Here is a 27,798-nt window from a genome sequence, read left to right on the forward strand (position 1 = left end):
CCTTGATTTATGCTTTAAGTTTTGAAATGTACTTTTAAGAGGGGAAAGTGGCTATGCATATAGCATACTGAATGTGACCAAAATGTCTTTCTGTTTTCTAAGAGGAGAAGGACCTTGCTCAGCCACTTGTTAGCAGAAAGATGAATTGGATTCTGGGCCACCCAAAGACAGATGGGGGTCATTCCAGGGGAGTTGGGGGGTTGTCAGTTAGGGGCTTAAATCATGAGTTTTCAGTTTTCTTTTTTTTTTTTTAACATTTATTTTTGAGACACAGAGAGACAGAGCATGAACGGGGGAGGGTCAGAGAGAGGGAGACACAGAATCTGAAACGGGCCCCAGGCTCTGAGCTGTCAGCACAGAGCCCGACGTGGGGCTCGAACTCACAGACCGCGAGATCATGACCTGAGCCGAAGTCGGCCGCTTAACCGACTGAGCCACCCAGGCGCCCCGAGTTTTCAGTTTTCAGATGGTGGAGGAGAGTTCTGCTCCCTGTCTTGACAAGAAGTCCAAAGAAGGCGTAGCAACACTCAACTCCATCCAGGTGCTTTATACCTGATGTTGAATAAGAAGCCTGTTCATTGGAGAACAGCCAACAAACCAGAGGTTTGGTTTTTTCGAAGGAACACTTCCTGGGCTCATAAATTAGGGAACCACCCCCCCTCCAAGAATTTCAGGTCACATATCTACTTTCTCAGGTTGATTCTTTGTATAATGGGTCCTAATGTAAGACTTACATATTTTTATGAATGCTTTGTGTTACTAAATACAATTAGGCACTTCCTTTTTGTCTCCCCGGGGTATTCTCTCCCCCCATTGTCTTCCACTGCCCCAGCTATCTCAACCTTCTCACATCTTACTTTTTTGCTGCCTACCTGTACAAAAAAATCTGCTAACTTTTCAAGGCTTAGCTCACATGTCACCTCCTCTGGGAAGCCATCCCTAAGGCTCAGGCAGAATTCATTCTTTTATCTCTGTAATACCATAGCACCTTTTTGGGGCTGTTAATATCGAAACACATTGTGCTGCGGCTGATTATATGTGAATCGTTCTTCTAGAGAGATCCTGAACTCACTGAGGATAGAGATCATATCTTTCCCCCACTGTAGTGCCAGGACCTGGGCATATTCATGGAAATTCACTAACTGCACTATTCCATGCATGTCTTCACAGGACATACAGCCAAAGCCAGACGGCTACAAAGAAAATCCTGTTTACCGTTTAGAAACTGATTTTCTTTTTCTCATGGTCAAAGAAACACATTTATTGGTGGTGGTTGTTTTTTATGATAACTTATTTGATATTTCATTTATACTAAGGTACTGTTATTTTCTAGAAGAAGAAAAGATCTATCCGGCATGAACTGGTGTTTTGAATAAAGTTAAAAAGACAGATTCTAGTCGAGGTTTAATAGTCTTTGTATTTCTGTTTTCCTCTGAAAACAAACTTCGGCCTCTCTGGTTGCTTTCTGCAGAGATGCACTGCATGTTATTTTGAAGAATTTTTAACCCTCAGAATTATGGACTTCATCTGAGAGGAAGCATGTTCTGTATTTGTTTATGTCAATGTTTCAAAATATGGGGACCAGAAATCCCAGATGTGTCTTAAAGTATGTGTGGCCTTTTGGTGAGAGAAATTAGGTCTTTTTTCAGGCACAATTGAGGAAGGAAAATTTTTTGTTTAGTTTCTAGTGGTTTGTTTTTAGGCATTTTCCACAAAAAGATGAGCAAGACCCTTCAGAACCACCAACTTGCTTATTTAGGGGGAAAAAAAAAAACCGTCCCGTGTCCAAAAATAACATTAAATTAAAATGATTGTTTCCAATAGTTTCAAAAATTGTGGTTTTATTTCCTTGTGTGAGTCACTTCTGAATGCAGTATGTGATTGCACTACATCATGAGGAAGCATATTTGCTGGATAGTTTAGTAAGTCACATTGTTTATCAGAGAATCAGATCAGAAGAGGAATTTAGCTTACCTCTCCGTTTTGCAGCGGGGGCGGGGCGGGGGGGGGGAATGGATTAGGGACGTTAAGTGGTGTCTTCAGAAAGAAGCTAAAAAGAGGACCTCCTCCTGGAGACACCCCAGTGCTTCCAGCTCTCTGAATTGTTGCCTTTATTTTCCTTTGGGCATGTCTGACAAGGAGTTGCAGATACTGGAATCAGACCACAGTCTGTCTGTGTCCAGGCCCTGCCGCCATTCCATAGCTGTGCAACCTTGGGGAAGTTGCTTACTGAGCTGCCGTAGACCATAGCTCCAGGATGTGGACACGGGGAGTAATAATAGTACTTGCCTCTTGCCTCGTGGAGTTGCAAGGAATAACCCAGTTCATACAGGAAAAGACACTGAAAATGCTCAGAACGTATTTTGAATTGATTTCTTTGAATAACCTGCTGAGTGTATTTAATATTCAAAAAGGGGACCTTCGTGCTGCTGAAGCAAGATTTTTTTTTAATCAATTTTTTCTTTTAAGAAAAGTAATTCATATGTTGGGTAGCACATTAAAACAGAGATGATAGAAATTATTTTTGAGGGGAATGACTGGAAGAAGGAAGGAGAGAGGCTTCTGGAATGCTGGTAATGGCCTTTATCTTGGTCCGATTGCTGATGACACGGGGTGCTTATTTAATAAATGTGTATCAGTTGTTTACTTTTGATTTGTGTACTTGTGTATGTTTTACTGTAATAAAAAGTTAAAAAACACAGATGTATTTAAAGCAAAAAGTGGATGTCCTTCACTTTATTCATTTCCTCTAGATTCCACAAATCGGGGTAAATCGTTTTATTCTAGTGCACTTCCTTTCAGACTTTTTTTTTCCAGACTTTTTTTTTTCCTGTACATATGTAAATGTAAGAACTATATGAGGTTGTAACTTATTTTTATTTTACGTTTGTTTTTATTTTGGTATCCTGTATCTTGAATACTTTCCCACGTGAGTACGTATAATTCCGGGTACTCCTATTTAATTTATGTGTATGTTTTACGATGTAACTGTTCCCTTCTTGGTGTATACTTAGGTTGCCTGCAGTTTTTTCTTATTATGAATAGTGTTGCAGTGACGATTTTTATATAATTCTCTGTATATCTCCCCCAAATTCCTGGAGGTAAAACTCTACATGCAGGATTAATAGGCAAAAAAATATGTGTATATTGCATAGATGGTCCCGAAAGATTTTTCCAAGAAGTTATAACACCTTGCATCCCTATGATGATGCTTACATCTCCCTCATAAAAGAGATGGGCAAAATGTTATGCTCAATTTAACACTGTAATAATTTGTGCTCTAATTCATAGGAAAGCTAATAGTAGTAAATTCCTTGAGACTCAAACACTGATTGGAAGTGTTTAGTGATAAGAGCAAATCGTTCTATTAACCCCATATATAACAAATCTATGTTATATACAGTTAATATCTCATTTAAGAATTGTTAAATGAGTGATTATGTGAGTAATTATTGTGTTTATTCATAGTTCTTTAACTAATTGGTAGGAAGAAAAATGCATATATGTCCTATTCATGACCTGGTTTTCCTCAGTACCATAAAACATTAATAAGAATTATTAGGAGAAGTGGCTCTAACTCATATGTTGTTGATGAGAATTTATGAGGAATTACGTATCATTATTCTGTTAGAGCCAACTATGTGCCAGGGGCACATTCTAAGCACCTCGCATATATTGCTGTAGCTTTTTAACATGTATTTGAAAAGGATAGCCATGTATTATTATAAGTGAGATTACTCCATCCTGAATGTATGTTGATAAATAATACTATATGCCAAAATATTAACTGTCATATCAATGTACTAATTTGTAAATCTGTGAAATGTTATAATCTGTTTGATGTGAAAATTAAATTTAATGTCTCAAAATCCAGAAAATTGCTACTCAAGTCCTGACTACCGCAATGTGATACATGAAGTTTAAGATGAAGTATATTAATCAGTGGACTTCATTGTTCGAATCTCCTATGTAGAAAACTCTGTTTCCAGAATAGTCAGTTCTTACAAGTTCTGGTTAACCTTTAAGAGTTATCTATTATCTTAAAAGAGTAATCCAACTCAAAATAGCTAACCTATTCCTCTAGCAGTGGATAAATATGGCTATCAATTTTTGTGGGGTTTTTTTCCTGCAGAATTTCCTGTTATTCCAAGGGACTCAATAGGACTTATGCACATAAAACTGAAAATTATATTACTACAGGGAAACTGCTTTGTGCCTTTGAGAAGGAACTCTCTTGCTAACTTAAGTACTATATGTGTGTAGAATAGCTAACATTTTCCTCCCAAGAAATTTCATGTATGCAGTTAAAACACTCTTAAATTGATTAAGGATTTGTTATATATTTCCAGAAGCACTCAAGAGTACTTTTATGGTTATAAGAGTAGAGTGCATTAGAATGCCAGAAACCAGCGAATACGCTAGAGGCCTTCAAAACCATGCCCAACATTCCTGACTGTACCATATAAACATGTGGGGCAGCCTGGAAAAACAAAACAACTCCCCATCCCCCCCCAACAGAGGTAAACCTATGATGATAACACTTCAACTGGCTTAAATATTAATTTGATACTTTTTCTGTTAGAAGTAATTTTTATTACCTAGCAAACGGAATGGAGAAGTAATAAATATGACTGGTATTTCTTTCTCAAGTATCATTTTACATTAGATTTGACTAGTTACCTTTATACTTTTTGGAAAGCGTATTATGGAACTACCACAGTATTTTGCCTATTAATCAGGGAAGCTAAAAAGCGTTTTATAAATGTTGAATCAAAACCTTCACTGCAGTGAGGGAATTAAATTTCAAGCAATATACTCCTTTTATAGGGTGAGAAACTGAAGTATGGAGAAATTACAAGATTTTCCCAAAGCCATACATTGAGTCATGGTAGACATAGAAATCTACAATTCTGTTTGCCTGATTCACCCTACAATTTCATGAGATTAAAGTTGTCTATTTCCTGACATGTGCCTGAGGAGCGTTTCGTCATTCATTTGCTGGTTCATTCATTCACTTCTTAGTTTATACATTATATAGGAATCAGTGTTTTTGCAAGATACAATCTTGATGTAGAGAGTGTGAATAATATTTGAATTTATCTATCTTTGATATTTTCTTTGAAGAAACTTGTATTTTTTTTTTCATGACCATGAAAGAGAAATTAAGGCATTCAACAATAGGTTGGATTGTTCAGGGGTGGGCCACAGTAATATCTGTGAGGAACGCCTGAAGCTTCTTTAGGAGCTAATACATTCTGTTCAAGGGCTTGAACAAGAACTTGGCTGAAGCCCTAGTTAGTCCTGGAGCAGAGTGGTGGCCAGAAGAAACCATATTACCATCAGGTGTATGGAAAGGACCAGTGTCCACATCTCTACAATCTCTTATATTTGGTTTGATCAGGAGAGGGGAGATTATCCTGCTTCCCTGTCATTTTCTCGAGTTTCAAATCTCACATTTTTAATTCTTATTTATTGTGATCTTTTTCTTCCTAGTTTAACCAGTATTTTCCCAAACTTTCTTCACCCTTTTCTTTTTTGTTTCCCTTTCTTTTCTTGTTTCTTTTTTCTTTTTTTTTTTCTCCAAGCTGCATGAGTCCTATTTAAAGGAAATAGTATTTCTCTGGGTCAGACCTCACTTCTCCTTGATTGAACAGCTGGTGCCACAAGTAATGTCAAATGAGGAAAGTATCCAGCACCTTCCCCCCGCGCTCCGCCCCCTCCCACACAGTGCCCTATAACAGAGAATCCAAATAATATAAAGGGGTGCCATCTGCCCTCAACCTTTTCTACAGAGTTTAGTGGACACTGTTTTTGGTTTGTTTGTTTGTTTTCTTGTTCTTTGCTTGCTGCTCTGAGACTTAGGGCTGAAACTCAGTTCCAGCTTATGGCTCACCAGCTCTTTCCTTGGAAGAGTTCTTTCCCAGGAGGCTCTTCAGGCCCAAGAACACTTGGAGCCCTGGGAGCCTAACCCATAGATTCTACAAACAAGCCCAGGCACGTCCAAGTCCTAGGCAAACCAAACCTTCCAGTATCTTAAACATTAGTCTTTTCTATGATTTTCCTGAAGTATAATTCAGTCTGTAACAAACAAGCGAATGAACAGAATCTTAAGGTCTTTCATTCTTCCTGCTTTGAAAACTGATTCCCATTAATTTCCAATTCTGCTAATTGGGTTTCCTTTTCATTTTTGTCTGGATATTAATGTGATATTTGGTATACATTAATACTGATCTGTACTAATTTAATGTCCATTTATAATTGAATGGTTTAAAGATAATGATGCACTATGACCTAGTTGATATCAGTCTTCCATTTAATGCATTTCCTAGGCAATTATGCATTCCTAGCAATTGTGGCTGAGTGAATTCTCCCATAATCCCTGTTGGGAAACAAAACTTTTTTTTTTTTTTAAAGATGTGGTCTTATGAACTAGAGGTACTTAACTTGAGAAAAAAAGATTTAGAGGTGACGTGAATGGTAGCACTCTCTTTAATATGTAGGTATCTACCCTACATATTAAAGCAGGATTCAGTTTATGCTTTGTGACTCTGATGGGCAGACTAGAGTGGAAATTCGGAATGATAAATTTAAAAACTAATATATAAGGAAGAATTGAAAATGAAGAGAGGAAGAAGGAGGTGATTCTCCTCACTGGAGCTAAGAAGCTTCAAATGTTGTATCTGCAGACTCATATGAGCACTCTGTAAATAAACCTCACTTATTTCTGTATTCCTCCAGATCTCAGGACAAAGAAATAACAGAACATACACGGGTGCACAATATGGGATTGAACACCACCACCAAATTTATTAGACCTGTTATTTTCTGAATTCCTAGATCTTTAGCCCTTAAAACGTTTTTGGATTTTTAGAAGCTATAATGACAGTTTTTTTTGTTAATGTGATTCTACTTGGATTTTTTTTTCCTCCTTATTTTGAGAGAGGGAGCATGAACAGGGGAAGGGCGGAGAGAGAGGGGGACAGAGGATCCGAAGTGGGCTCTGCACTGACAACAGCAAGCCCGATGCGGGGCTCGAACTCAAGAACACGAGATCATGACCTGAGCCAAAGTTGGGTGATCAACCAGCTAAGCCACCCAGGTGCCCCACTGTGACTCTACTTTGAATGTGGGTATAAAGTCAGTGGATCCTACAGGGGAATTTATTGAGAGGAAAGAAGGTACTCAAGCTTTCCTGAACCCGGCCTCAATTAAAACTCCGGATTCAAAAAACAAAAAACAAAAAACAATTTAAGTGTCCCAAATTTTAGGAAGGCCAGTAGCATCATATTTGATTAAACCCCTAACTAATATTCACTGTGGACATAATTCAAGCAAGTAACTTGTTTTAGATAAGTCAGATTTATTGTTATATTTTAAATTTCTCATGTTTACTTTGTTATGTACTAGATTCTGCACACCCCCCGCCTCCCCCAAATAAAAAGGAAGACTCTCAGTGGTCACATCTTGATTCCTGACAAATTGGTGATATGGAAAATTTTAGAGAAAAACATTTGTGTTTGTGTTGTTGTTTTTTTTTTTGTTCCCATTAATGTCACTTCAGGGGCTAAATACTTCCCGCGTATTTTCTGTTAGCTTATTTGTTTGTGTCATCTTCCTCACAAACTGTTTCCTTAGCTAAATGTAATTTGATATTTAATTCATTCATTTCTTTCTGGAGATTTCAGTGCATATACTTCAAAAACACTTTTTATGGGTTTTTTTTTTACCCAAATTTGTGTATTTATCTTTCGCAGTGTGAGGTTCCTTTAATTTGGTTTCTGTTCCTTCTATTTCTTTGGTTTAAGCATACTGACATTTTTCAGGTTGTCCTGTAATCTCAGATTTTGGGTCCCGGTTTCCCTGTTGTTACGTTTCTGTCTGTCTCTACGGTGTTTTGTTTCCTTACGTAGCTTATCATTTTTGATGAATTTCTCTCTCAGAATCTTTTCTTCCCCGGGAGCTAATTTTGCATTTACTTCCCCTGGAGTCTAGGGATTTCAAGCCTCTGGATCAGTCCTGCTTGTAGTTTTTTGGTTTGAGGTTTCCGTACCAGAGATACAGTAACAGTTCAGAATTTACATTTGAGCAAGTCTGAGGTTTTGATTTATCTCAAGTAATTACTTTCTTTTACTCTCTTCCCAAAGGCTCCATCATATGACAGGCTTCCTTGCTGAGTCAGATGGCGGGCTGAGTTTCCTAGCCCTCTTTCAATGTAAGGGACAGAGTTTTCAGACTTTCTTTTTATACACTGCCTCTTGCTTTTGTTCCCTGCCCTTCTCTATAAACGAAGATAATGACAACAAACGCAATAATACACAAAGAATATCTTTTCCTCTCAACTTCCCACATGGAACATTTTTCAAGAATCATGGGTGTGACACCTAAAAGTCATATTTGCCTTAGGAGTTATAATCACATATTTTCAATGTCCTATTGATTTGTCTTTATTATTATCATGCATATCTACCTTTTCTCCATGTGTCTACCAGCTGCCACATCAGTTCGGGTTCCCTTGACTTCTTACCTAGATCAGTGCAACGGCTTCAAGCGGCCCCTTGATTCTGGTGACTGTTCATCTTGTTTCTCAAAAATCCAAAGTAGATGTGTGGTTGCAGTTTTATGACCGATGTCTTCCTTCGTTTGCATTATGACTGTATCAAAATATAGTCAAAACCCACTGTATTTATCCGCTGACATTTAGCTCCTCAGTCCTGCTTTTACCAGTTCAAAACTTCTTCTCTGGAAATGTTTTCTTTTCTCTTTCACATACCCATCTATAATTCTTTTCCTGACACCATCAGTCTCTCAACACTAAAGAAACCAGTCCCAACTTTGATGTTATGTAGAATGGTAAACTAAAAAGGGGTAAACGGTAATGGCAATAATGTAATTAAGATAATGTTCATTTTTGCAAACTTATGTAAGTTCAGAGAGTTGCTCAAAGACTGGTGACTTTTGGCTGCTATCTAAACATAGATAGTTAATGTAGCTTCTGGAGATCACTAATTAATATAATATTCTTAGAGATGAGGTAAAAATCATTACATTTCCATAGGAAATTGCATATATAATACTTCACTTTAAAGTAAAAATATTAAAATGTTTTAATTCATTATATAGAGAGCAAAATGAAAAAGCAGACATTTGCTTCCACTCTGTCTTGAGTAATCAAATGGCTTGCATTTTTGAAATACAAGATTTCATTTAATCCCAACAAAATACAATACAGGTATTACTATTGTCTGTATTTTATGTATGAAGGGAATAATAGAGGCGTTAATTAACTATCCCAAGGCCATACCATTATCCAGTGGTAACACAGGGACTCACGTAAAGAGAACTGTTGTATTCCAGAAGTCTTTACTTGTAATCAGTAAGTTTATATTCCCTCTAGCATTTATACCTCTAGGGTGTCAAGAGGCGAATACTAAATTTAGGAGATGTATTTTTAAATCCTTTCAAGGTGCACCAAATTTTCCTCAGGAGGGGCATAAAGTCATCAGGTATGTGTTAAGTAATACATAGGGTCAGTATATTCTTTTTCTTTAATTTTTTTAACGTTTATTTATTATTGAGAGACAGAGAGACAGAGCATGAGCAGGGGAGGGGCAGAGAGAGGAGGAGACACAGAATCCGAAGCCGGCTCCAGGCTCTGAGCTGTCAGCACAGAGCCCGACGCGGGGCTCGAACCCACAGACCATGAGATCATGACCTGAGCCGAAGTCGGACGCTTAACGAACTGAGCCACCCAGGCGCCCCAATATATTCCCTATGAAAAAAGCTTCCCAGGTGTGGAAGAGAGGTTTATGGCTGAGGGAAGCAGACTATTTATAAGAAGGGACTCAGATAGTTTTCCTGCCAGGCTGCAGGACAGCCAGAGCTCGATGAAGTGTTATGGTACACACAGTGCCCAGCAGAGCCATTGTGAAGTTTGCTGGGGAGGAACAACAGAAGCAGTACATGAACTTGCAGCATCTGCTTGAGGGTCTGTAGGGTAACAGGAGTTGCTCAAGCTCAGAGTTCTTTCAGAAGTCTCTCTGGGACCGTCTGGTTATAACTAGGTCTGTGTTTTCTAGGATAAGCAGCCAACCGTCCACAATTAACAAACGCAAAACAACGCAGACAAACTTGGCTGGCCCTGCTTATCAAAAATCAAGCGATCGTAATTTATAACTCCAGGAAGATCGTTGCCAAAAAAAAAAAAATGACTCTATCCCTCGTGACCCAAGCGATTATCATGACATTGAACTAACTGGTTATAATTTTAGCATGAGAAATTAACCCCATCATTATTAATCACTTTGTGTTTAAGGGACTGTTTTGCAAAGTCCACGCTCTGTAAACAGTTCAGAATAGCTCGGCATCTGGTTTGGCTTCATTTAAGGAGATAGCAGCTCGGCAGACTGCGCCTTACTGTTCACCCGGATCTGTTTCTTGGACACCTTTGCTGTTTTCCTTTTGTACAAGTAGGGAAGAGAGTCACATGCACGGTGAAAGAATGCCCACGTCCACTCTGATCAGTTGGCTGTAGAATTGGAGCTAGGTGTTCTTTGTGCTGCGAGCTTCCCACTCTGGCGTGCTGCCTCGGCTGTTGAAAACAGCCAGTGCTTGTCCAGCTTCACAGACCCATTCGTGAAATTTGCAGGCCAGTGTAGGTAACTTGGTACCTGGGATGTGAAAGCAATGCACTTCTTAACCGTCGGATTCCAGCTATAGTATCTCGATAATGTAATGCTAATTAACATACATTGTTAGACTTCCTAGACAGTTGCACTTTTATGTTAGGCAAGATGCTCAATAAAGGAGGGAACGTAATTGAAGATTATGAAGATAGATCATGGAGTCCAAGGAAGAACTGAGCAGCCACACAGCAGGAAGGGGCATCGAAACAGCTGAGACATCAAGAGTAATGAGACCCAGGTCCTTAAATTCTGCCAGGACTTTCTTGCCATCCTCTCTTTTGCCACTCTTTCTGGGTCACTTCCCTTCTGTCTCTCTCGAGCCGACCAGGTTGATCCACATGTCTGTAACGGGTGCCCAAGTTTTATATCCTAGAAATGTTGCCACCGCAGGAGGACTAGCCTGGTACTCTGCCAGACTCACACCCTAAACAACAGGAAGGCATTGTGATATGTGTTAGATAGAAGTAATTTGGTGTGAGTGGGAAAGAACTGTAGAATCGAACGGGTCATGTGCTGAATGTTGAATGGGGATCAGCAAAATAGCTGCATATCGTATATTTATGTTGCCCCCCCCCCACGCAAACAAGGTGTAATTTTCTACATGTTTCCGAAAATATACTTGTCCTTTGAAAATCTGAAGGTCAAACAATAGCTTAGCCATTCTGAATGATAGAATGGAATGGAAGGATACCCTCCCCTGGCCCAGGAAATTCTGCACATGGACGTAGCCTCTTCAGAGCCCCCCGACCTGAGTTTAAAGGCAGCCTTGTCAGTGGTCATGGGTAGGACTGTCCACGTACCTCCCTCTGCATTCAGGGTCTGCACAGGGGCTGGGACCAAATTTTGGGCAGCCCCGTCATCTTACATCTTTTCCTAAGGCTATATTAGGCATTTGGAGCATGGGTGGGGCTTGTAGTCTTTTCCCCACTTCTGTTTTCTCTGCACTGGGGCAGAGCCTGTACTGTGCACACACCCTCCCAGGAGACTCCTGCTACAGTTCCCAGCCCTTGGCTGCAGGGCACTGCGATGGATGTGTTGGTAGTGATAGGGGTAAGGGAATGGTGAGCACAGTGGAATGCAGGCTGGGGGAGAAGGACAGTGGGGTTCTCCCTCAGGAACCCCCCCCCCCCCCGCCAGGACAGCAGTAGCCCTGGGGAACAAAACCAACTGACAAGTGGTTATCCTTCATAGGATTCTGTCAGGTACTGTCTGCCATAGCTTCAAGTAGATTGATTAAAGAATTTCTGGTTTATCTTAAAGATAGGGTACAGCTCTGAGTTGTTTTTTTTAAGAGAATCCTTTTTTTTTTTTTTAATTTTTTTTTTTCAACGTTTATTTATTTTTGGGACAGAGAGAGACAGAGCATGAACGTGAACAGGGGAGGGGCAGAGAGAGAGGGAGACACAGAATCGGAAACAGGCTCCAGGCTCTGAGCCATCAGCCCAGAGCCTGACGCGGGGCTCGAACTCCCGGACCGCGAGATCGTGACCTGGCTGAAGTCAGCCGCTTAACCGACTGCACCACCCAGGCGCCCCAAGAGAATCCTTTTAGGGGGCGCTTGGGTGGCTCAGTTGGTTAAGCGTCCAACTCTTGGTTTTAGTTCAGGTTATTATCTCATGGGTTTGTGGGATCGAGTCCCACATCAGGGATTCTCTCTCTCCCTCCCTTTCTGCCCCTCCCCCCCAAATAAATAAATAAACTTAAAAATAAAGGAGAACCCATTTAGATCCCTACTTTATTAAAAAAAAATTTACATTTATTTATTTTTGAGAGAGAGAGAGAGAGAATGGGGCTGGAAGGGGCAGAGACAGGAGAGAGGGAGAATTAAAGCAGGCTCCCGAGCGTCAGCGCAGAGCCCGACGCGGAGCGCGAACCCACAAACCGTGAGATCGTGACCTGAGCCGAAACCAAGAGTCGGACTCTCAACCTACTGAGCCACCCAGGCACCCCTAGATCCCTACTTTAAAGTGAAAAGAAAACTCCCTCAAAGGAGCGGCTCTGGAGGGTAGGTGACCCTTAAGATGCTCTTGGTCCCATCTGGCCAAGAGCCATTGATGGCTTGAACTACTGTAGCAGCATCAAGGAGAGAAACATGGAGCTATTTCAGTGAACTCCAGTGGGTATTGATAGCACTGGGTAGCTTAGGGACTGGCAAGGAGTCGCCAAGGAGTCAGTGACAAAGCCCAGGTCTGGCTTTCATGGCTGGTAGCAGGCTGTGTCTTGTGGGTACATAATCCAGAGGGGTACTGTTCCCATGTGCAGCTCTGTCCTCAACCCGTGCCAGCCCTGGCACTGAAGGCCACCCCCTTCACGTTCACGTTTACTCAGCCAGAGTAAAGCATGCGTGGACAACCTAGTTTTTACTGAAGGTTTGACTGGAAAGATCAATCTAGAAGGTGAGGGCTGCATCCCACAAACTCTACAAACTTCTCAGAAGTCTCTCAACGTCTTCTCTTTGCTGTCACCACCACTGGGACCAGCCCTCAGGACTGTGTTCCATTTCTGAGAATTGTTGTAAAACTTTACATATGAATATCTAAATTGGAAGAATTGGTGTTTTTTTGTTTTTTGATTCTAATGTTCCAAGACTCAAGAGTTTATAGCCCACTTCTAGAGCAGAGTTAAAGCAAAGGATATCATCCATTTTTCTGTGTATTGAGAAGCTAACTGCAGGAGAAATAATTTCACATGGAATGGGTGGGGTTGCTATTATTCCTGTTTTAAATTCACCTTTTCTGGGGCAATGGCCTTGAAATAGAGCTGGGACCTAGATTATTGCCTCATAAAACAGCAAGAGGTTATTGTTATTCCTTAATTTTATATCTTTATTATGAGGTAACACTTCTCTTACTTGACTTAAAGAGTGTTCTTGTCTTTTTCTTACATATTTGTGAAAACGAAATGTTAAAAGATTTAGCATAACCACCGTTGCTAAATTATGATGTAAAATAATACTGTGTCCGCAATTAGCCTAGGTAGTTTTACTTGGTTCCATAATATAAAATCAGTGGGCTCATAATATTTTAGTACCTTAGTGTGTTTGGCAAAAAAAGAAATTCATGTTACCATAAAGAAGTTAAACTAAGTAACAATCTCAATTTTAAGGAAACATAAAGCAAAGTATTACGTTGTAACATGGAACGTTAATGCAAATAGCTTCCCAACTGGAATGTTAAATCAATTCTCAGTGGGCGGTTAACAAAAAAAAGGCTAGTTTTTGCTTACTTCTCTCTTATGTTCCAACATCTTTTCTGAAATATTAATTTTTAATTTCACCCGAGTTATTACCAGTGCCCTGAGATGGTGGTCTTTCTAGAAGATGATTACTTGTTTTATAATGATCAGTATCCTTAATTTATTTTTATTTCTATTTATTTTTTAATTTTTGTAGTGTTTATGCATTTTTGTGAGACGGAAAGAATGCTAGCAGGGGAGGGACAGAGAGAGAGAGAGAGAGAGAGAGAGAGAGAGAGGCACAGAATCTGAAGCAGGCTCCAGGCTCTGAGCTGTCAGCGCGACACAGGGCTTGAACCCACAAACCAGGTCAGATCCTGACCCGACCTGAAGTCAGACGCTCAACCGACTGGGCCACCCAGGCACCCTTAATATGCTTAATTTAACTGTTAGGTGTCCTTTCTGGAAATACGACATTTAAACCTTGATAACATCTTAAAAATCATTTTAGTGTGGCAACTGTACGTGTGTTGTGGGTTGAATTGGGTCTCCTAAGAGATATGTTCAAATTCTAACCCCCTTACCTGTGAACGTGACCTTACATGCAAGCAGAGGAAATCAAGTCAAGATGAGGTTTTACCGGATTAGGGTGCATTCTAATCCAGTGACTGGTGTACTTAGAGGAATAGGGAAATTTGGACACAGAGGCACACATACAGAAGCAGGCAGGGAGATACTGTTGACCATGGAAGCAGAGATTGGAACGATGCATCTACAAGCCAAGGGACACCAGGGATCGTCCGCAACAGCAGAAACTAGGAAGAGACAAGGATTGATCCTTGGGCCTGCCGGCACCTCAGTTTAGGACTTCTTGCCGTCAGAACTATGGGAGAATAAATTCCTACTGGTCAGAGTCTCCCATTTGGTGGTACTTTTTTTTTTTTAATTTTACAGCAGCCCTGAGGAGTACTTGGCTAGTGGGTTATCCAGGGAGTGAGGAGAAAATGCCTCTAAAGAGATGGTCTGCCGCATTTCCCCCTGGGAGGGTGGAAGAAGGGCTCGCAAAGCGGGCAGCAGTTGGACTAGGGGCCCTCTCTTACTGTGGTACGCCCATATCCAAGGGAAGCCTGAGCGGAGTGGTCTTGGTGATGGGTGGGGGGTGGGGAAAGTACACAGGGCCAGGGATTGGGATGGAGGTCTTGGAGGATAGGAGGAGCAAGCAAGAGGTCAGTAAGTATCCGGGACGAGGATGAAAAACCCAGATTAGATGGGAGGAACCAGTTCGTAAGAAGACAGGGGGAGGGGGAGAAGAAAGAGAGAGGAGGTGTGAGGTAAGGGGGTTTTCCAGGCACCATCTCTCAGGCCCACTCCCGACCCAAAAAGATAACATCTGCAGTTTTGAACTCCCCGCCCGCTTATCTTCCTGAGTTCACACACCTTTCAGCGTGCTTAGGACTTAACCCCTGGTCTTCCCATCTCGTATATGCTTTTAAATTGGGCTGTTCTTTAAAGTGACACGTTTCTGGTTTTGAAGTGTATTTAATCATTGTCTTGCAGAGACTGTCACCTACTACAAGTTACGTTACCATTTTATGACTTTTAACTCTCAGGATTGAAAAACATCTGTAATCTGTATCGCTGTGTTCGTATATGCATAAAATAATTTACAATGTACATTGTAAATGTCCTTTGTCATTTAACGTCTTGTATTCTAATAAGGAAAAGTAACAGGTTTGTTGTAGAAAACACAACACAGGAAAGAAATTAAAGTCATGTCTAGGGGCGCCTGTGAGGCTTAGTGGGTTGACCATCCGACTCTGGATTTCAGCTCAGGTCACGATCTCACGGTGCGTGGGATCGAACCCTGAGTGGGGCTCCATGCCGATGGTGCGGAGCCTGCTTGGGATTCTCTCTCTCCCTCTGCCTCTCCCCCCACCTCGTTCTCCCTCTCAAAATAAATAAATAAACTTTAAAAAACTAATAAAACCACGTCTACCTGATTGTAGTAGGGAAAGTGTGAATGGATAAATGTAAAACTGAGCAAAACACCTGCAAATGTTGAATTTCAATAAACTGAATGGGGAGAATATTGTTTCTGGGGAATACTTACTGGAATACTTATCTTCTATTTAAATTACATCTTCAGAGAATTTCGACTTCACTATTCCTTGAAGTGTGAGTTTAATAATTTATATCTAATTTATGCCTTTATTTACATGAATCCTTTCAAAAGTAAATACATTCATTCATTCATTAATGAGTTTGTTTATTTATGCCAAAGAGAGAGAGAGGGAGAGAGAGATACGAAAGGCTCCCTCTCACCATCTGTGAGATCACGACCTGAGCCCAAATCAGAAGTCGGACATGTGCCACCCAGGGACCCCCATGTAAACTGGATTTTAACTCCATATTATTTTTATTTTTAAAATTAGGATTTGAAGGGCCACAAATGTCTCACTGCTCTTTTAAATTGCATTTTCTTTGTTAGTGTGTTGAACATTGTTTTGTGTAACCATTTTTCTTTAGAGGTGTGTGTACATTTCTGTTTGTAAGAGCTTTTTCTATGTTAAGGACATTAGCCTAGTGTGTTCGATATTTGTGCAGATATTTCTTTTTATATTTTCATGTATCTTTTTCATTTTGATCTTTTTGGGGGGAGGTTTGTGTGAGCAGATTCAAGAGGTCATTTGGCTTTTTTGTTTTATATTCCACTGTTTCTGTTGCAAAATCCTTCTCCATCAGAGAATTAAAAGACATTATCCCTATTTTTCTTATTAGAGTTTTTATACACTCCACTTTGCCTGGAAAAATTTAAATACGGGGTATGGAGTAAAGATGAACCTTTTCTTTGAATAAGTAACTGATTGCCTCAGTATAGTTTGTTGATGGATTGTCCTTCCGTATACATTTGTAATATCTTCTTTAAATAATAATAGCATTTTCATTCTCTTTTTAAAATTAAGCATGCTGTTCTGGGTGTGGAGCCTGCTTAAGATTCTCTCTTTCCCTGTCCCTCTCCCCTGCCTGTGCGTGTGTGCTCTCTCTCTCTCAATAAATAAATAGATAAATAAATAAATTGAGCTTGTATGTTATAACATTCTGTTCTTTAAAACTGAATAAAGATCATCTGGTAATCCAGATAAATTGTCCTGTGAGAGAAAGCTGCCATATGAAGCTACAGACTGTACTTTCTCAGTTCACGTGCTTTAGAAAGTGAATGATCAACGCAGACTATTAATTTGTCATCTGACAATTGCTTGATGACGTATCTCTCTCAGTAAAATAGTATACTAAGTCTTTTTTACAGACCGTGTCTCCAAAGTTGTCCTTAGATGTTTTTGTTTATCTACAGTATTCCTGAGTAGCTGTTCACATATTCCAATGTTGCCATGATGTGATTTTTCAAGAGCATCAAGTCTATAAGATATGGAGATCATCCATAATGAGTTTTGTTCTTTGAAAATGATGCTTCTACAGGTTATCACGTAAATCATAGTGTGTTTTGGTGATTTTACAAATAAATAAAAAAGATAACTTTTCCATTTCCCCCCTTCGTTTCCATCTTTTTGTTTCAGATAGTCCAGTTTTAACTGAAGGACGCTGCTTCTGTTTGGGGGTGGCCGGAGACGTGAGAAAACCACATGGAAGAATCCCAGGACTTAAATGAGCAATCAGTAAGTCTTAATTCAGTCTCAAGTTTGCTGAAACAAGTTGTGGTAAGACTGCTCAAAACCCTGCTAAAAGGAATTTGTTGTAAAAAGCAGGAGTTTTGTTAAATATGTATGTTTTAGTTGAATTTTGAATTCTCTTCCAAGACCATAAAACGGACTTTTGGAAATGTATGCTGTTCCTGCTTAACGATGTCACATTTTGAGGTCTCCCTTGATTGTCTGCTTGCAAAGCCCGTAGGAGAAAGACTAGGGCATTTAAATCATGCTAAGTGTTTTTGACAGTCCATAATTTTACACACCTCCTTTGTTAGGTTTTATTCCAAATGTGCTTACAGAGCGCATATATTATTGAATGTCAGAAGTATAACAGGACACAGTATATTCCCGGCATCCCTGTTGTCCATTTCAAGGATGGCAGCGACAGCCCTCGTGTGCTTTCATGGCCTCCTTATTTTGCTACGTTCTTGGCAGAAGGAAGAATGTGCAAGATGGGTGGCAGTCGTTGTAAGAGTCTGATTTCTCAAGGGGTTGATGTGGCCTTTGCTCCTAACTCCTTACTAGCGTCTCCATGGCATTAGTGCCTTAGCGTGTGGAAGTGAGGTCAGTGGGAAGTCTTCCCTCCCACTCCCCCACTGCTGCTAACTGTGTTTCCCACAGACAGCTAGGCACGTCAATCTGTTACGCAGATTGATGCTATATTTCAGTAGCTCGTACGGTCACGACTTGGCCTGAGAGTCTAATCGAGGCAACAGAAGACAGTGTGTTTGTGTATAAGAATGTGGTTCTAGAAAATGTGAGACTATGATGAGGTCGGTTTTGAGTTACAGGGGAATATATGTTCTGGTGTGTACAGGCCGTTGCAAGTTCATTTGTTTTTTTCAAGTAATTCACTGAAAAGAAAAGATAATGAAGTCTTCAGTTGACAAACGGACAAGACCATTGTCTAATTTCATTATATATTATCGTATTATTTAACGTCACATGGCATCGTTATAGGAAAATGGAACAGAAAAAATACGAAACCAAAAAAGGGTAAAAAAAAATCTGTCAAACGGTAGAGATGCTGTTCTTTCAGAAATTGCCTGACGAGACAAATAGCAATTAGGCAGCAGGTGCGTCCAAGTAGTTATTTTTTTTAAATGCTGGTTATCGTAGTGTGGACTCTAACAAAATGGATGATAGCATGATGGTGACACCCACACCGTTGCATGTTTAATGGATCCCAGTGGTGTCAGAGGGCTGTGAGTGACACCATATAAGTCCTTGAGTGAATAATGATGTTGTTTTAGTGGTGCTGCTTCATGAGAGGGCCACTGTTGATCTATACTTTGTTCTCACACACTGAAGGTTACTTAAAAGTGTGTGTGTGTGTGTGTGTGTGTGTGTGTGTGTGTGTGTGTGTGTGTGAGAGAGAGAGAGAGAGAGAGAGAGAGAGAGAGAGAGAGAGAGATTGACCAACTGTCCCTGTTTCCCAGAGACCCTGGGGTTGCCCCGGACATCGAACTTTCAGAGCTAACGCAGGTGCAGTGCCTGCACACTTGGGAGGTTGATTTCGTTGTGCGTGTATCCTCAAGAATGAGTATTTTTTTTCAGGGTTGCGGAGGTTAAAGGGATATGTTTTAATGTGTAACATTCGAATGAGGTTATTACACAAGATGCTTTGTACCACTTTTACAAAGAGAAACCTGGCATTTGTAAATCATACGTAGTATCCTCCAGTGTTGTTTCAGAGTTGTGGAGCTCAGCATTAAAACAAAGTGTTTTTTGTTGTTTTTTGTTTCTTGTTTTTTGTTTTTTAAGTTCCTAGTGTTGCTGATGTGCAGCCAGGTTTGAAAAGCAGAAATCTAGTGTGGCCTCCTGGCCTCTCAGCTCAAACTCAGCCGCCGAATTTGTGGTGAGGACAGAGGAGACTTTGAGAGAAGGAAAGAATGCCCCCCTCCCCCACCCCTCCCCACTTCCGTATCCCCACGTCTCACTTTGAACTCGCCACCTGAGGGTTATCGTAGGTCTGGTCAAAGTCAAATTGGAAGCTCCTGATGTGTGGAGTGGTTTGATAGGCCATCGAAGTGGAGATAGGCCACTTCTGGTTTAAAACACAGGAAGCTTGAAGTTTGTGTCAAGTGTTAATGACTTTTAATGGCTTCGATTTTGTAAACATCCCAAAGCCTTTTTTCTTCAAGTTCCTCAGACTTAGAAGAACATCTAGGCCAATCTGTCCATCTCATCTTGTACTTGTGCAAAGGAACTCTTGGGACTGTGAAATGACTTGCCCGTAATGCCATGGCTAGTAAACGTCAGAGTTGGGACTTCACACAGGTCTTCTGACTCCAAGTCCAAAGCTCTTTCCAGAACATCAACATGCCTTATGGCTTTGGGGTTTTCTTATTTTGACATTCATCACTATAAAAATGGCAAACAAAACAAAACAAACAAACAAAACCTGATTCAACCCCTTTGCATTGAAATGATTTCTATTTGGGTGAAATTTTTAAGTGACATTAAATTTTACAGAGTATATTAAGGTTGTAAATATTTTGAAAAATAATACTTCATATTTACTAAGATAAAGCTCAAATAGGGTACAATTAAAAGAAAGTTCATAATAAGATGAAAGGGAATTTGCTCAGATCATAGAAAACTTCTTTCTGTGGGCATAGATCTAACAAGTGGGTGCTAGTTATTGTACATATAGACTGAATCTAGCATTTTCTGTATGCTCTCTCTGATCCTTACCATCTTCTTACCATGTAATTGTTATGGTCACCATTTTACAGATAAGGAAACTAAGGCTTGGAGAGTATCAAGGTCACACAACTGGTAAGTAGCAGAGATTAGAATTGAACCCACCTTTATCTGGTCTTAAAATCTGTCATGATTTTGCATGATACAGCATCATATAGTGGGTAGGGACTTGAGCTTAAAATCAGAAATCCATGACACTTAAATACTTTGTAACCATTAGGCAATTAAACTCTTCCTCATCTGTAGAGTAGGGAGGATGATAAAAAGAAGTTATATGAGGGGCGCCTGGGTGGCTCAGTCAGTTGAGCGTCCGACTTGGGCTCAGGTCACGATCTCACAGTTTGTGGGTTTAAGCCCCGCATCAGGCTCTGTGCTGATGGCTCAGAGCCTGGAGCCTGCTTGGGATTTTGTGTCTCCTCTCTCTGCCCCTCCCCCTTCCCTGCTCCCACTCTGGCTTTGTCTCACTTTGTTTCTCAAAAATAAAAAAAATGTAAAAAAATGTAAAAAAAAAACAAAGAAAGAAGTTACATGAAAGGTTTGGCATATGCCCGGCTTAGAGTAGAAACTTGGTCAACCTTAGCTGTTCTTACAATTACCTGACATATTCAGATGATCTTTAAAGGGTATGGGATGGTTCTTGCATATCTAGTTACCTTCTGGCAGATATCCCTGCCTGGAAGTTCATAGTTTACAAACTCAGCATATGAACTAAACTCACAAACTCCCTTCTCCCAGTTTTCTCCCTTTCTCCTCTGTTCCAGTACTTTCCATGGCCTCCGTGGATGGTACCCTCAGCTTCAGAGTAGATTAAGTCAAAAAGCAGGTAGTCATGCTTTTCTCCTTCATCCCCATTCAAACTCCTATTTTTTTAAAAAAATATTTTATTGTTTATCTATATTTGAGAGAGACAGACAGAGCATGAGTCGGGGAGGGGCAGAGAGAGGGGGAGACACAGAATTCGAAGCAGGCTCCAGGCTCTGAGCCATCAGCACAGAGCCCGACGCGGGGCTCGAACTTAGGAACCACGAGATCATGACCTGAGCCGAAGTCGGACACTTACCCGACTGAGCCACCCAGGCGCCCCCAAACTCCTGTCTATTCTTAATTTTTAAACCCCCTCAAAGCTGTTTTCTCTGCTCCAGCTCCTATTTTGGGTCTCAATTTCATCTCTTGACTGTCTTTTTCTGCTTTAAGTTGCTTCTAGAGTGGTCTTTCTAAAATACAAAGTGGGTCATGTCTCTGTTCCGCTTCGTACAGGTCACAGGCCCTTTCTTGCCCTCGGGAGAGAGTTTCAAGTGTGCAGTAAAGCACACAGGCTCAGTTGCTCACCCGTATCTCTCTTGCACGACTTCTGAGACTTCTGACTTCTTTCAGTTCCCTGCATCTTGCAGGTTCTCTGAGGTCTCTGTGCCTTTGCTACCCACCCGGGGTTGCTTGTAAATCTGGAACACTCACTCTGGGTCTCCCTCCCTCTGAGCAAGCCTCTCAGATTGCCTTTCTTCCCCAGGCCGCCAGCTATGCTGGGTCAGGGGCCTCCACCATGTGCTGCCAGTGGCATTTACCTCTATCCCAGAACTTACCCCACAGAACTGAAATCTTATCTGTTTATTTACCTTTCTACTGGATTATAAACTACTTAAGCGTAATAGCGCATCTTGTTCATCTTGTAGCCTTACCTCTTAGCACAATTCTTGCTGACATTTAATGAATGTTTTCTTCAAAAGCTTATATATACTGTTACTTACTAAGGTATGTTACTGAGTAGCCTGGTGAATTTTAGAAACCAAAATATTATTCTCAGAACGGATTACTGACTCACGAATTCATGTTCCACTTACATTTTTAAAAAATTGCACATAACATATAATACTCTTTTAACAGCATGTAATCAAAACAGAGTTTTTGGTTCTTAAATAATTTTTTTTTTTGCATTATATCTGGATTTTATTTTGCAGTGTGGCTGAGAGGGTCTAGGGAATTTTAAGAGGTCAGCAGTTAAAGTAAGGTTTAGCTTTCATGTTTGTCTGAAATTCTATATTAGAACTTCATAATTATTTAGAAGCAGTTTCACATACAGTTATAGCTTACTAAAGTTTTAAACTAAATGTTGTTCTTATTAACAGAAAGAAATATGAATCTAGATTATATGTAACGCTACCTATACTAATTATCAGAAGTTTCTTTGGTATTGTGGAATATGTTATATTCCCTGTATTCAAATAAAGGCTGAGCAGTATTTACTGTTTTTCTAATTTCTATAGTACCCTTATATTTTGAGATATTTTGAAGTCCTGTTTCGGTAGTGAATATTCCCATAGATTTTTTTTTTTTTCTCATCTGAGTCATTCACGTCAAAGTGAGAGGGAGTACGGCCTAAATTCATCGTTAAGCTAGGAGTTTTGAAAAAAAAAATACTGCTTGTGAATTTTAAGTACTGTCTGTTATGCCGTAAAACATTAGTAGCTGCTAAGTAAATTGAGGGAGAATGAGGAAGTTACAGTTTACTATAGGGTAGCATTCCCTAATATTAGACATTAAAGGCCTGAATATTCCTACATATGTCAACATTGTTAGTGAATCACTTAACTTATATTATTGATGAAATATACTGGTTTGTGAGGTCTAAATTCACGTCCTTTGGACCCATATTATAAACATATGTTGCAGCAATATTTTTAGAAGTTTATATATATTTGTAGCTAGTAATAGTATTTATTTTTTTGCATCAAACCTGTTAATAGTGTGAATTAAAATTCTAGAGTTAGTTAAATAAATTAATCTCTTTTTTGTGCCAGTGTTTCTCCCTTAGAATACCAAATAATCTCCCTTTGGATTATTCCTCAGCTCTTAGTTCTTAGAGATTCTCTGGATCATTTTGATTATAGCCACTAGCCCAGTTTTAAAACCTGTGCTGTTTTAGGTGTCTTTTGCACAGGTTTCTAGTTGTTACATGGAATTGAATAGATCATCCAAATTACCCTTTAGATGTAGAGCTTCAGTGTCACCAATTTCTGTCGGTGTTTTAGCCCCATGCTGTAAAATACTGATTTTTGTTAATTTCAGTTTAAATCATTTTTTTCATTTTTGATAACCTGGCATTGTCAAAATCCTGGAATCCCATCATTTGATTGCTTTTTTCTTAGGTGCTCTAAATCAATTTCAGCAGCTTGCATGCAATGTATTTTATTCTGCTCTAACCAAAATCAAATTATTTTTGAGGCTGCAAACCCATCAGCAAGAACTTGGCCTTTAAACTAGGCAAAGGAATCATGTTCACAACATGTATTTTTTTCCACCAACCAACTGGACCATATATTTGAGAGTTCAGCGGACTTTTGCTTAAAGTTGAATTCCTTTCAAAAGTGTTGTAACTCCCAGTTGCCAATTACATCTTTACTTTGCAATTATATAATAGAGTACCTGAAAAGTAGATACAGTAAATTTGATTTTTTAAAAAGTTTGTTCATTTATTTTGAGAGAGAGAGAAATGAGCAGTGGAGGGGCAGAGACAGATAATGAGAGTGAGAGTGAGAGTGAGAGAGAGAGAGAGAGAGAGAGAGAGAGAGAATCCCAAGCAGGCTCCATGCTCTTGCCCGAGCCCTTATGTAGGGCTCAATCTCATGACCTTGGGATCATGACACAAGCCAAAAGTGAAGAGTTGAGGCTTAACAGACTGAGCCGCCCAGGCGCCCCAGTAAATTTGATTTTTAATTTGTATTAGTTGCTAAGGCTTACTGTTTAATTTTGAACAATTTTCTAACTTTGAATTTCTGTGTCTTCACATGAGTTGATAAGGATTCAAAAGAAGATTCCGTGAATTATCTATAAAACCTTCGAAGATTATAATTTAATTTTATTAAAACCTTCCCACAAATTTGAGAATACACTTGTCTATAGAGGGAGAGCCCCATATCATACAGAGTATGGATTGTGATTGCATATCATTTGCCATGTGATCTGGAGAGGAAATATTAGGCTTTTCTTCTGTCACCTGTGATCAGTTGGTTAGTAGTAGTCGCCGTTGAGAAAGAACCGAAAGGTACCTCCTGGCTCAACGAAAGAGAAACATTATCAACTTAGTGCAGTCTGCCATGGACTTAATTAGGAGGAGGAATGGTGTGGAGCCTCACACCTGCTGATCCTGGGCCGAATAGTTGTCAGCAGCTTTGAGCACTGGGTTTGGGTACTGTAGATGCAGATAAGAGCTATGACATCTTTAGGTACCTAAAGTCTCTTCTCGGAACTTGCAACTTACATACGGTATATAAATTGTCTGATAATTCTGTCTTATGAATTAGAATGAAAATCACTTGTTTGTGATAGAAATGTTATCTATTTCTTTCAGGCCTTAGTAATTCTGAGAAATGGCAAAATGAACGTCATGTCACGTTTGCTGTAAGGTATACAGCGAATGGGCAATGTTGGCTGATGAAAAGAGCTTGCGTCCATTGATAGTGCTTTATGTGACTCATCTCATTAAACTACCCTCAATGTCAGGCTCTGTCATGACTCTTCTTTGAAAGAAGAAGATACTGAAGCTGAACTTAGAGATCTCATTCAAGGCCATGACAGCTAGAACTCTGTGCTAGTGGAATGTGAGCTCGTGCAGTCTTCTTCCAGAAACCATGCTGCTAAGTGTATTATCTTACCTGCTTTGATCAATTTAAATGGTTTTAAGACCCTTTGATACATTTGATGTCTTGGAATATGCATTAAAACTCAACTTGATCTCAACTTGTTAGAGTGAAAAGCAAACATTTTAGATATCTGGGGTCTTGGTGAGAAATAGAAGTTATTCTACCATGGTTACTAATCCACTGCACAACCTTCTTTACTAAATATTTTGAGCAGACAGTCATAAGATAGCAGTATGTATGAAAATTGAACGATAATCCAACAAACTCGATTAAAGAAATATTTACAGATTCCTCATTGTCTGTCAGGAACTTTGCTAAACTAAGGATTAAAAGATAAATATAATACCATTCCTGTCGTCCCCCCCCCCCATATAAGTTTAATACAAGATTGAGTTTAATATAAGATTGTAAGATGTTACATTGAGTTCTAAAGTTATTTTAAAATGAGCTTTGGACAGTGGCAACTAATTTATTCCGTGAATATTTGTGAAAAACTGTATTTGAAACATGGTTTTAGATATTAGAAACCCGCAGTGGGTGGTGTGCCTGGGTGGCTCAGTCAGTTAAGCATTCAACTTTGGCTCAGGTCTTGATCTCACGGTTTGTGGGCTCGAACCCCACTTTACAAAGCTCTGTGCTGACAGCTCAGAGCTTGGAGCCTGCTTTGGATTCTGTGTCTCCCTCTCTCTCTGCCCCTCCTCCACTTGTGCTCTGTCTCTCTCTGTCTCTCAAAAATAAAATTAAAAATTAAAAAAAAAACAAACCTTGGTGGACACAATGGGCAAATACTACGATTCCCATGGAGTTTGTATTCTAGTTGGGGGAGACAAACAGTAAACAACTATAGTATGTTGGATAATAATAAATGCAAGGAGGAAAACGAAATAAAATAGGTGGGGGGAGAGGAAGTTCTGGGGGCAAGGTAGGTGGGTAGGGATGGTTGCAGTTTTGGGAAGGAAGTAGGAGAATCTTACCGAGGAAATAGCATTTCCACAAAGATTTGAAGGAGGTGAAGGAGCAAGCCTTAGGGCATCTGGGGAAAGTGAGTTTAGTTGGAGGAAACAGCTACTGTAAAAACCGTGAGGTGGCCGCATGCCTGGTGTGTTTGAGGGATAGAAAGGAGGCCGGTGTTGATGGCACTGGTGGAGAATACAAGGTGGACATAAAGAGGTAATCAGGATGGAAGTGTGAGGTGGAGAGTACAGATTATGTAGGGGGGTTAGGCCATTTTAAGAACTTGAGCTTTAACCTAAGTGTTGTGTGAAGCAATTGGAAAGTTTGGAGCTTAGGGATGACATGACATGACTTAAGCTTTTAAAAGATCACCTCATCTGCTGTACTGAGAATGACAGAATGATGACAAGGGTAGCAGTTGGACTGTTGTTAGTGTCCAGATGTGAAATGGACAAGACAGCAGTGAGAAGGTGGTGTGAAACGGTTGGTTTCAGGATATGTCTTGAAGGTGGAGACAGAGGGCTCGCTGATGGGTTGGATAGGGGTTATGAGAGAAAGGAGTCAAAGATGATTTCAAGGTTTGTGTCCTGAGCAACGGGAAGGACGGCATTGGCATTTGCTGAGATGGGTGGACGTAGAAGGAACAGGTGGAGAGTGTAGACTAAGAGCTCAGTTTTAAACGTGGTAATGGAGACATTGCTGTGTCTTCCCCAATCTGGTTTCATACTCCTCTTTTCTGGTGCATTGGGAACCATACTTTCTAACCTCCTTACATGTAGACAGGACCATATGGCTTGTTTTGGTGAATGAAATGCAAAGGGAAGTGATGTGTGTATCATTTCCAGGTTGAGGCAGTGAGACGCTGCTGTGTGATTCTTTGGTCTGTATGTTCTGCTAGCATGAAGAATGGAGGGGAGGCTACAGGTAAAGATGGCAGAACCCTAAGATTGAAGGATGTTGCATCGCTGAGACTGCACGGAGAACAGATTTCTGGGAGAGTATTAAGCAACTGAGTTCATAGAGACATACTAAGTTTTACCCAGTATTAGACATATGAGTGGAAATGTTAGGAAGTCAGTTCAATGTAACCATTTGGAATCCGGGAGTGGAGATTGGACTTGAAATATAAATTGGGAAGGCTTCAGGAGATGTGTGACATTTAAAGAAGTTTTGGTTGAGATCATGAAGAGAGTAAGTCTAGATGGAGACAATGAAAAGGACTGAGTTCTGGGACGCCCATATCTAGAGGTTAAGGAGACGACAGTTTACGTAAGGTGGTTGTTTGATCCTACTGTTATAATACCTATAAACCCTGTGTTATGCCACACCTGTACGTTCCTACAGCCAGTAACGTTTCTTTTGATGTGCTTGCTTCCAAACTTTCCAACAATCACATATCATGTCTGCATTACTAGGTACTGGGCTCACCTCTCTCAAGGAAGAAAGAGCCAGCATACAGCTGAATCGATACTGAGACATCATTCACCTCTTTGCATTTTCTATCCACATAACAAAGCCATCAATGTCTAGAAATCAGTCCGCAAATAATTATTATTTTCTCATTGCTGTGTCTGTAGATACGAGGTTTCTAGACATTCTAAAATTAGCAAAGAATTGACCTACCTCGGGGTTTCTCAGTTCCAGCATTACTGACACTTTGGGCCAGATGGTTCTTTGCACTGGGGAGGGGGGGAGGACTGCCTTGTGCAGTGTATGATGTGTAGAAGCATTTCTGGTATCTGCCCACTAGATGTCAGTAGCACCCACTTCCCTCCCGTACTTTCTCTCTTCAGTGACAATCAAAAATGGCCATCGATGTGGACAAATGTCTTCTGAGTGGAAGCGAAAACCGCTGATCTTTGTTACGTCTCCTTTCAGTGAGTCACTTGCTTATGTATTCGTTCCCTGCAGAATACTGGAGAAAGTTTATCTGAACAT

At 40.2% G+C, this 27,798-nt stretch overlaps 1 protein-coding gene across 10 annotated transcripts in view; it reads left to right on the forward strand.

Annotated features, from left to right (window-relative positions):
- Positions 1-27,798, forward strand: part of EYA4 (EYA transcriptional coactivator and phosphatase 4) — a 279,767-nt gene that overhangs the window by 11,769 nt on the left and 240,200 nt on the right. For 9 of the 10 annotated variants that reach the window (XM_047859475.1, XM_047859476.1, XM_047859474.1 and 6 more), the window contains exon 3: positions 17,432-17,530. The exons of the other annotated variant lie outside the window; for it this stretch is intronic. In XM_047859475.1, the coding sequence (XP_047715431.1) occupies positions 17,498-17,530 (33 nt within the window). In that variant the 5' untranslated portion in view covers positions 17,432-17,497. The remainder of the gene's footprint in view (positions 1-17,431; positions 17,531-27,798) is intronic. 10 annotated transcript variants of the gene reach the window in all.

The sequence above is a fragment of the Prionailurus viverrinus genome, chromosome B2, assembly GCF_022837055.1.
Source record: "Prionailurus viverrinus isolate Anna chromosome B2, UM_Priviv_1.0, whole genome shotgun sequence".
Lineage (NCBI taxonomy): Eukaryota > Metazoa > Chordata > Mammalia > Carnivora > Felidae > Prionailurus > Prionailurus viverrinus.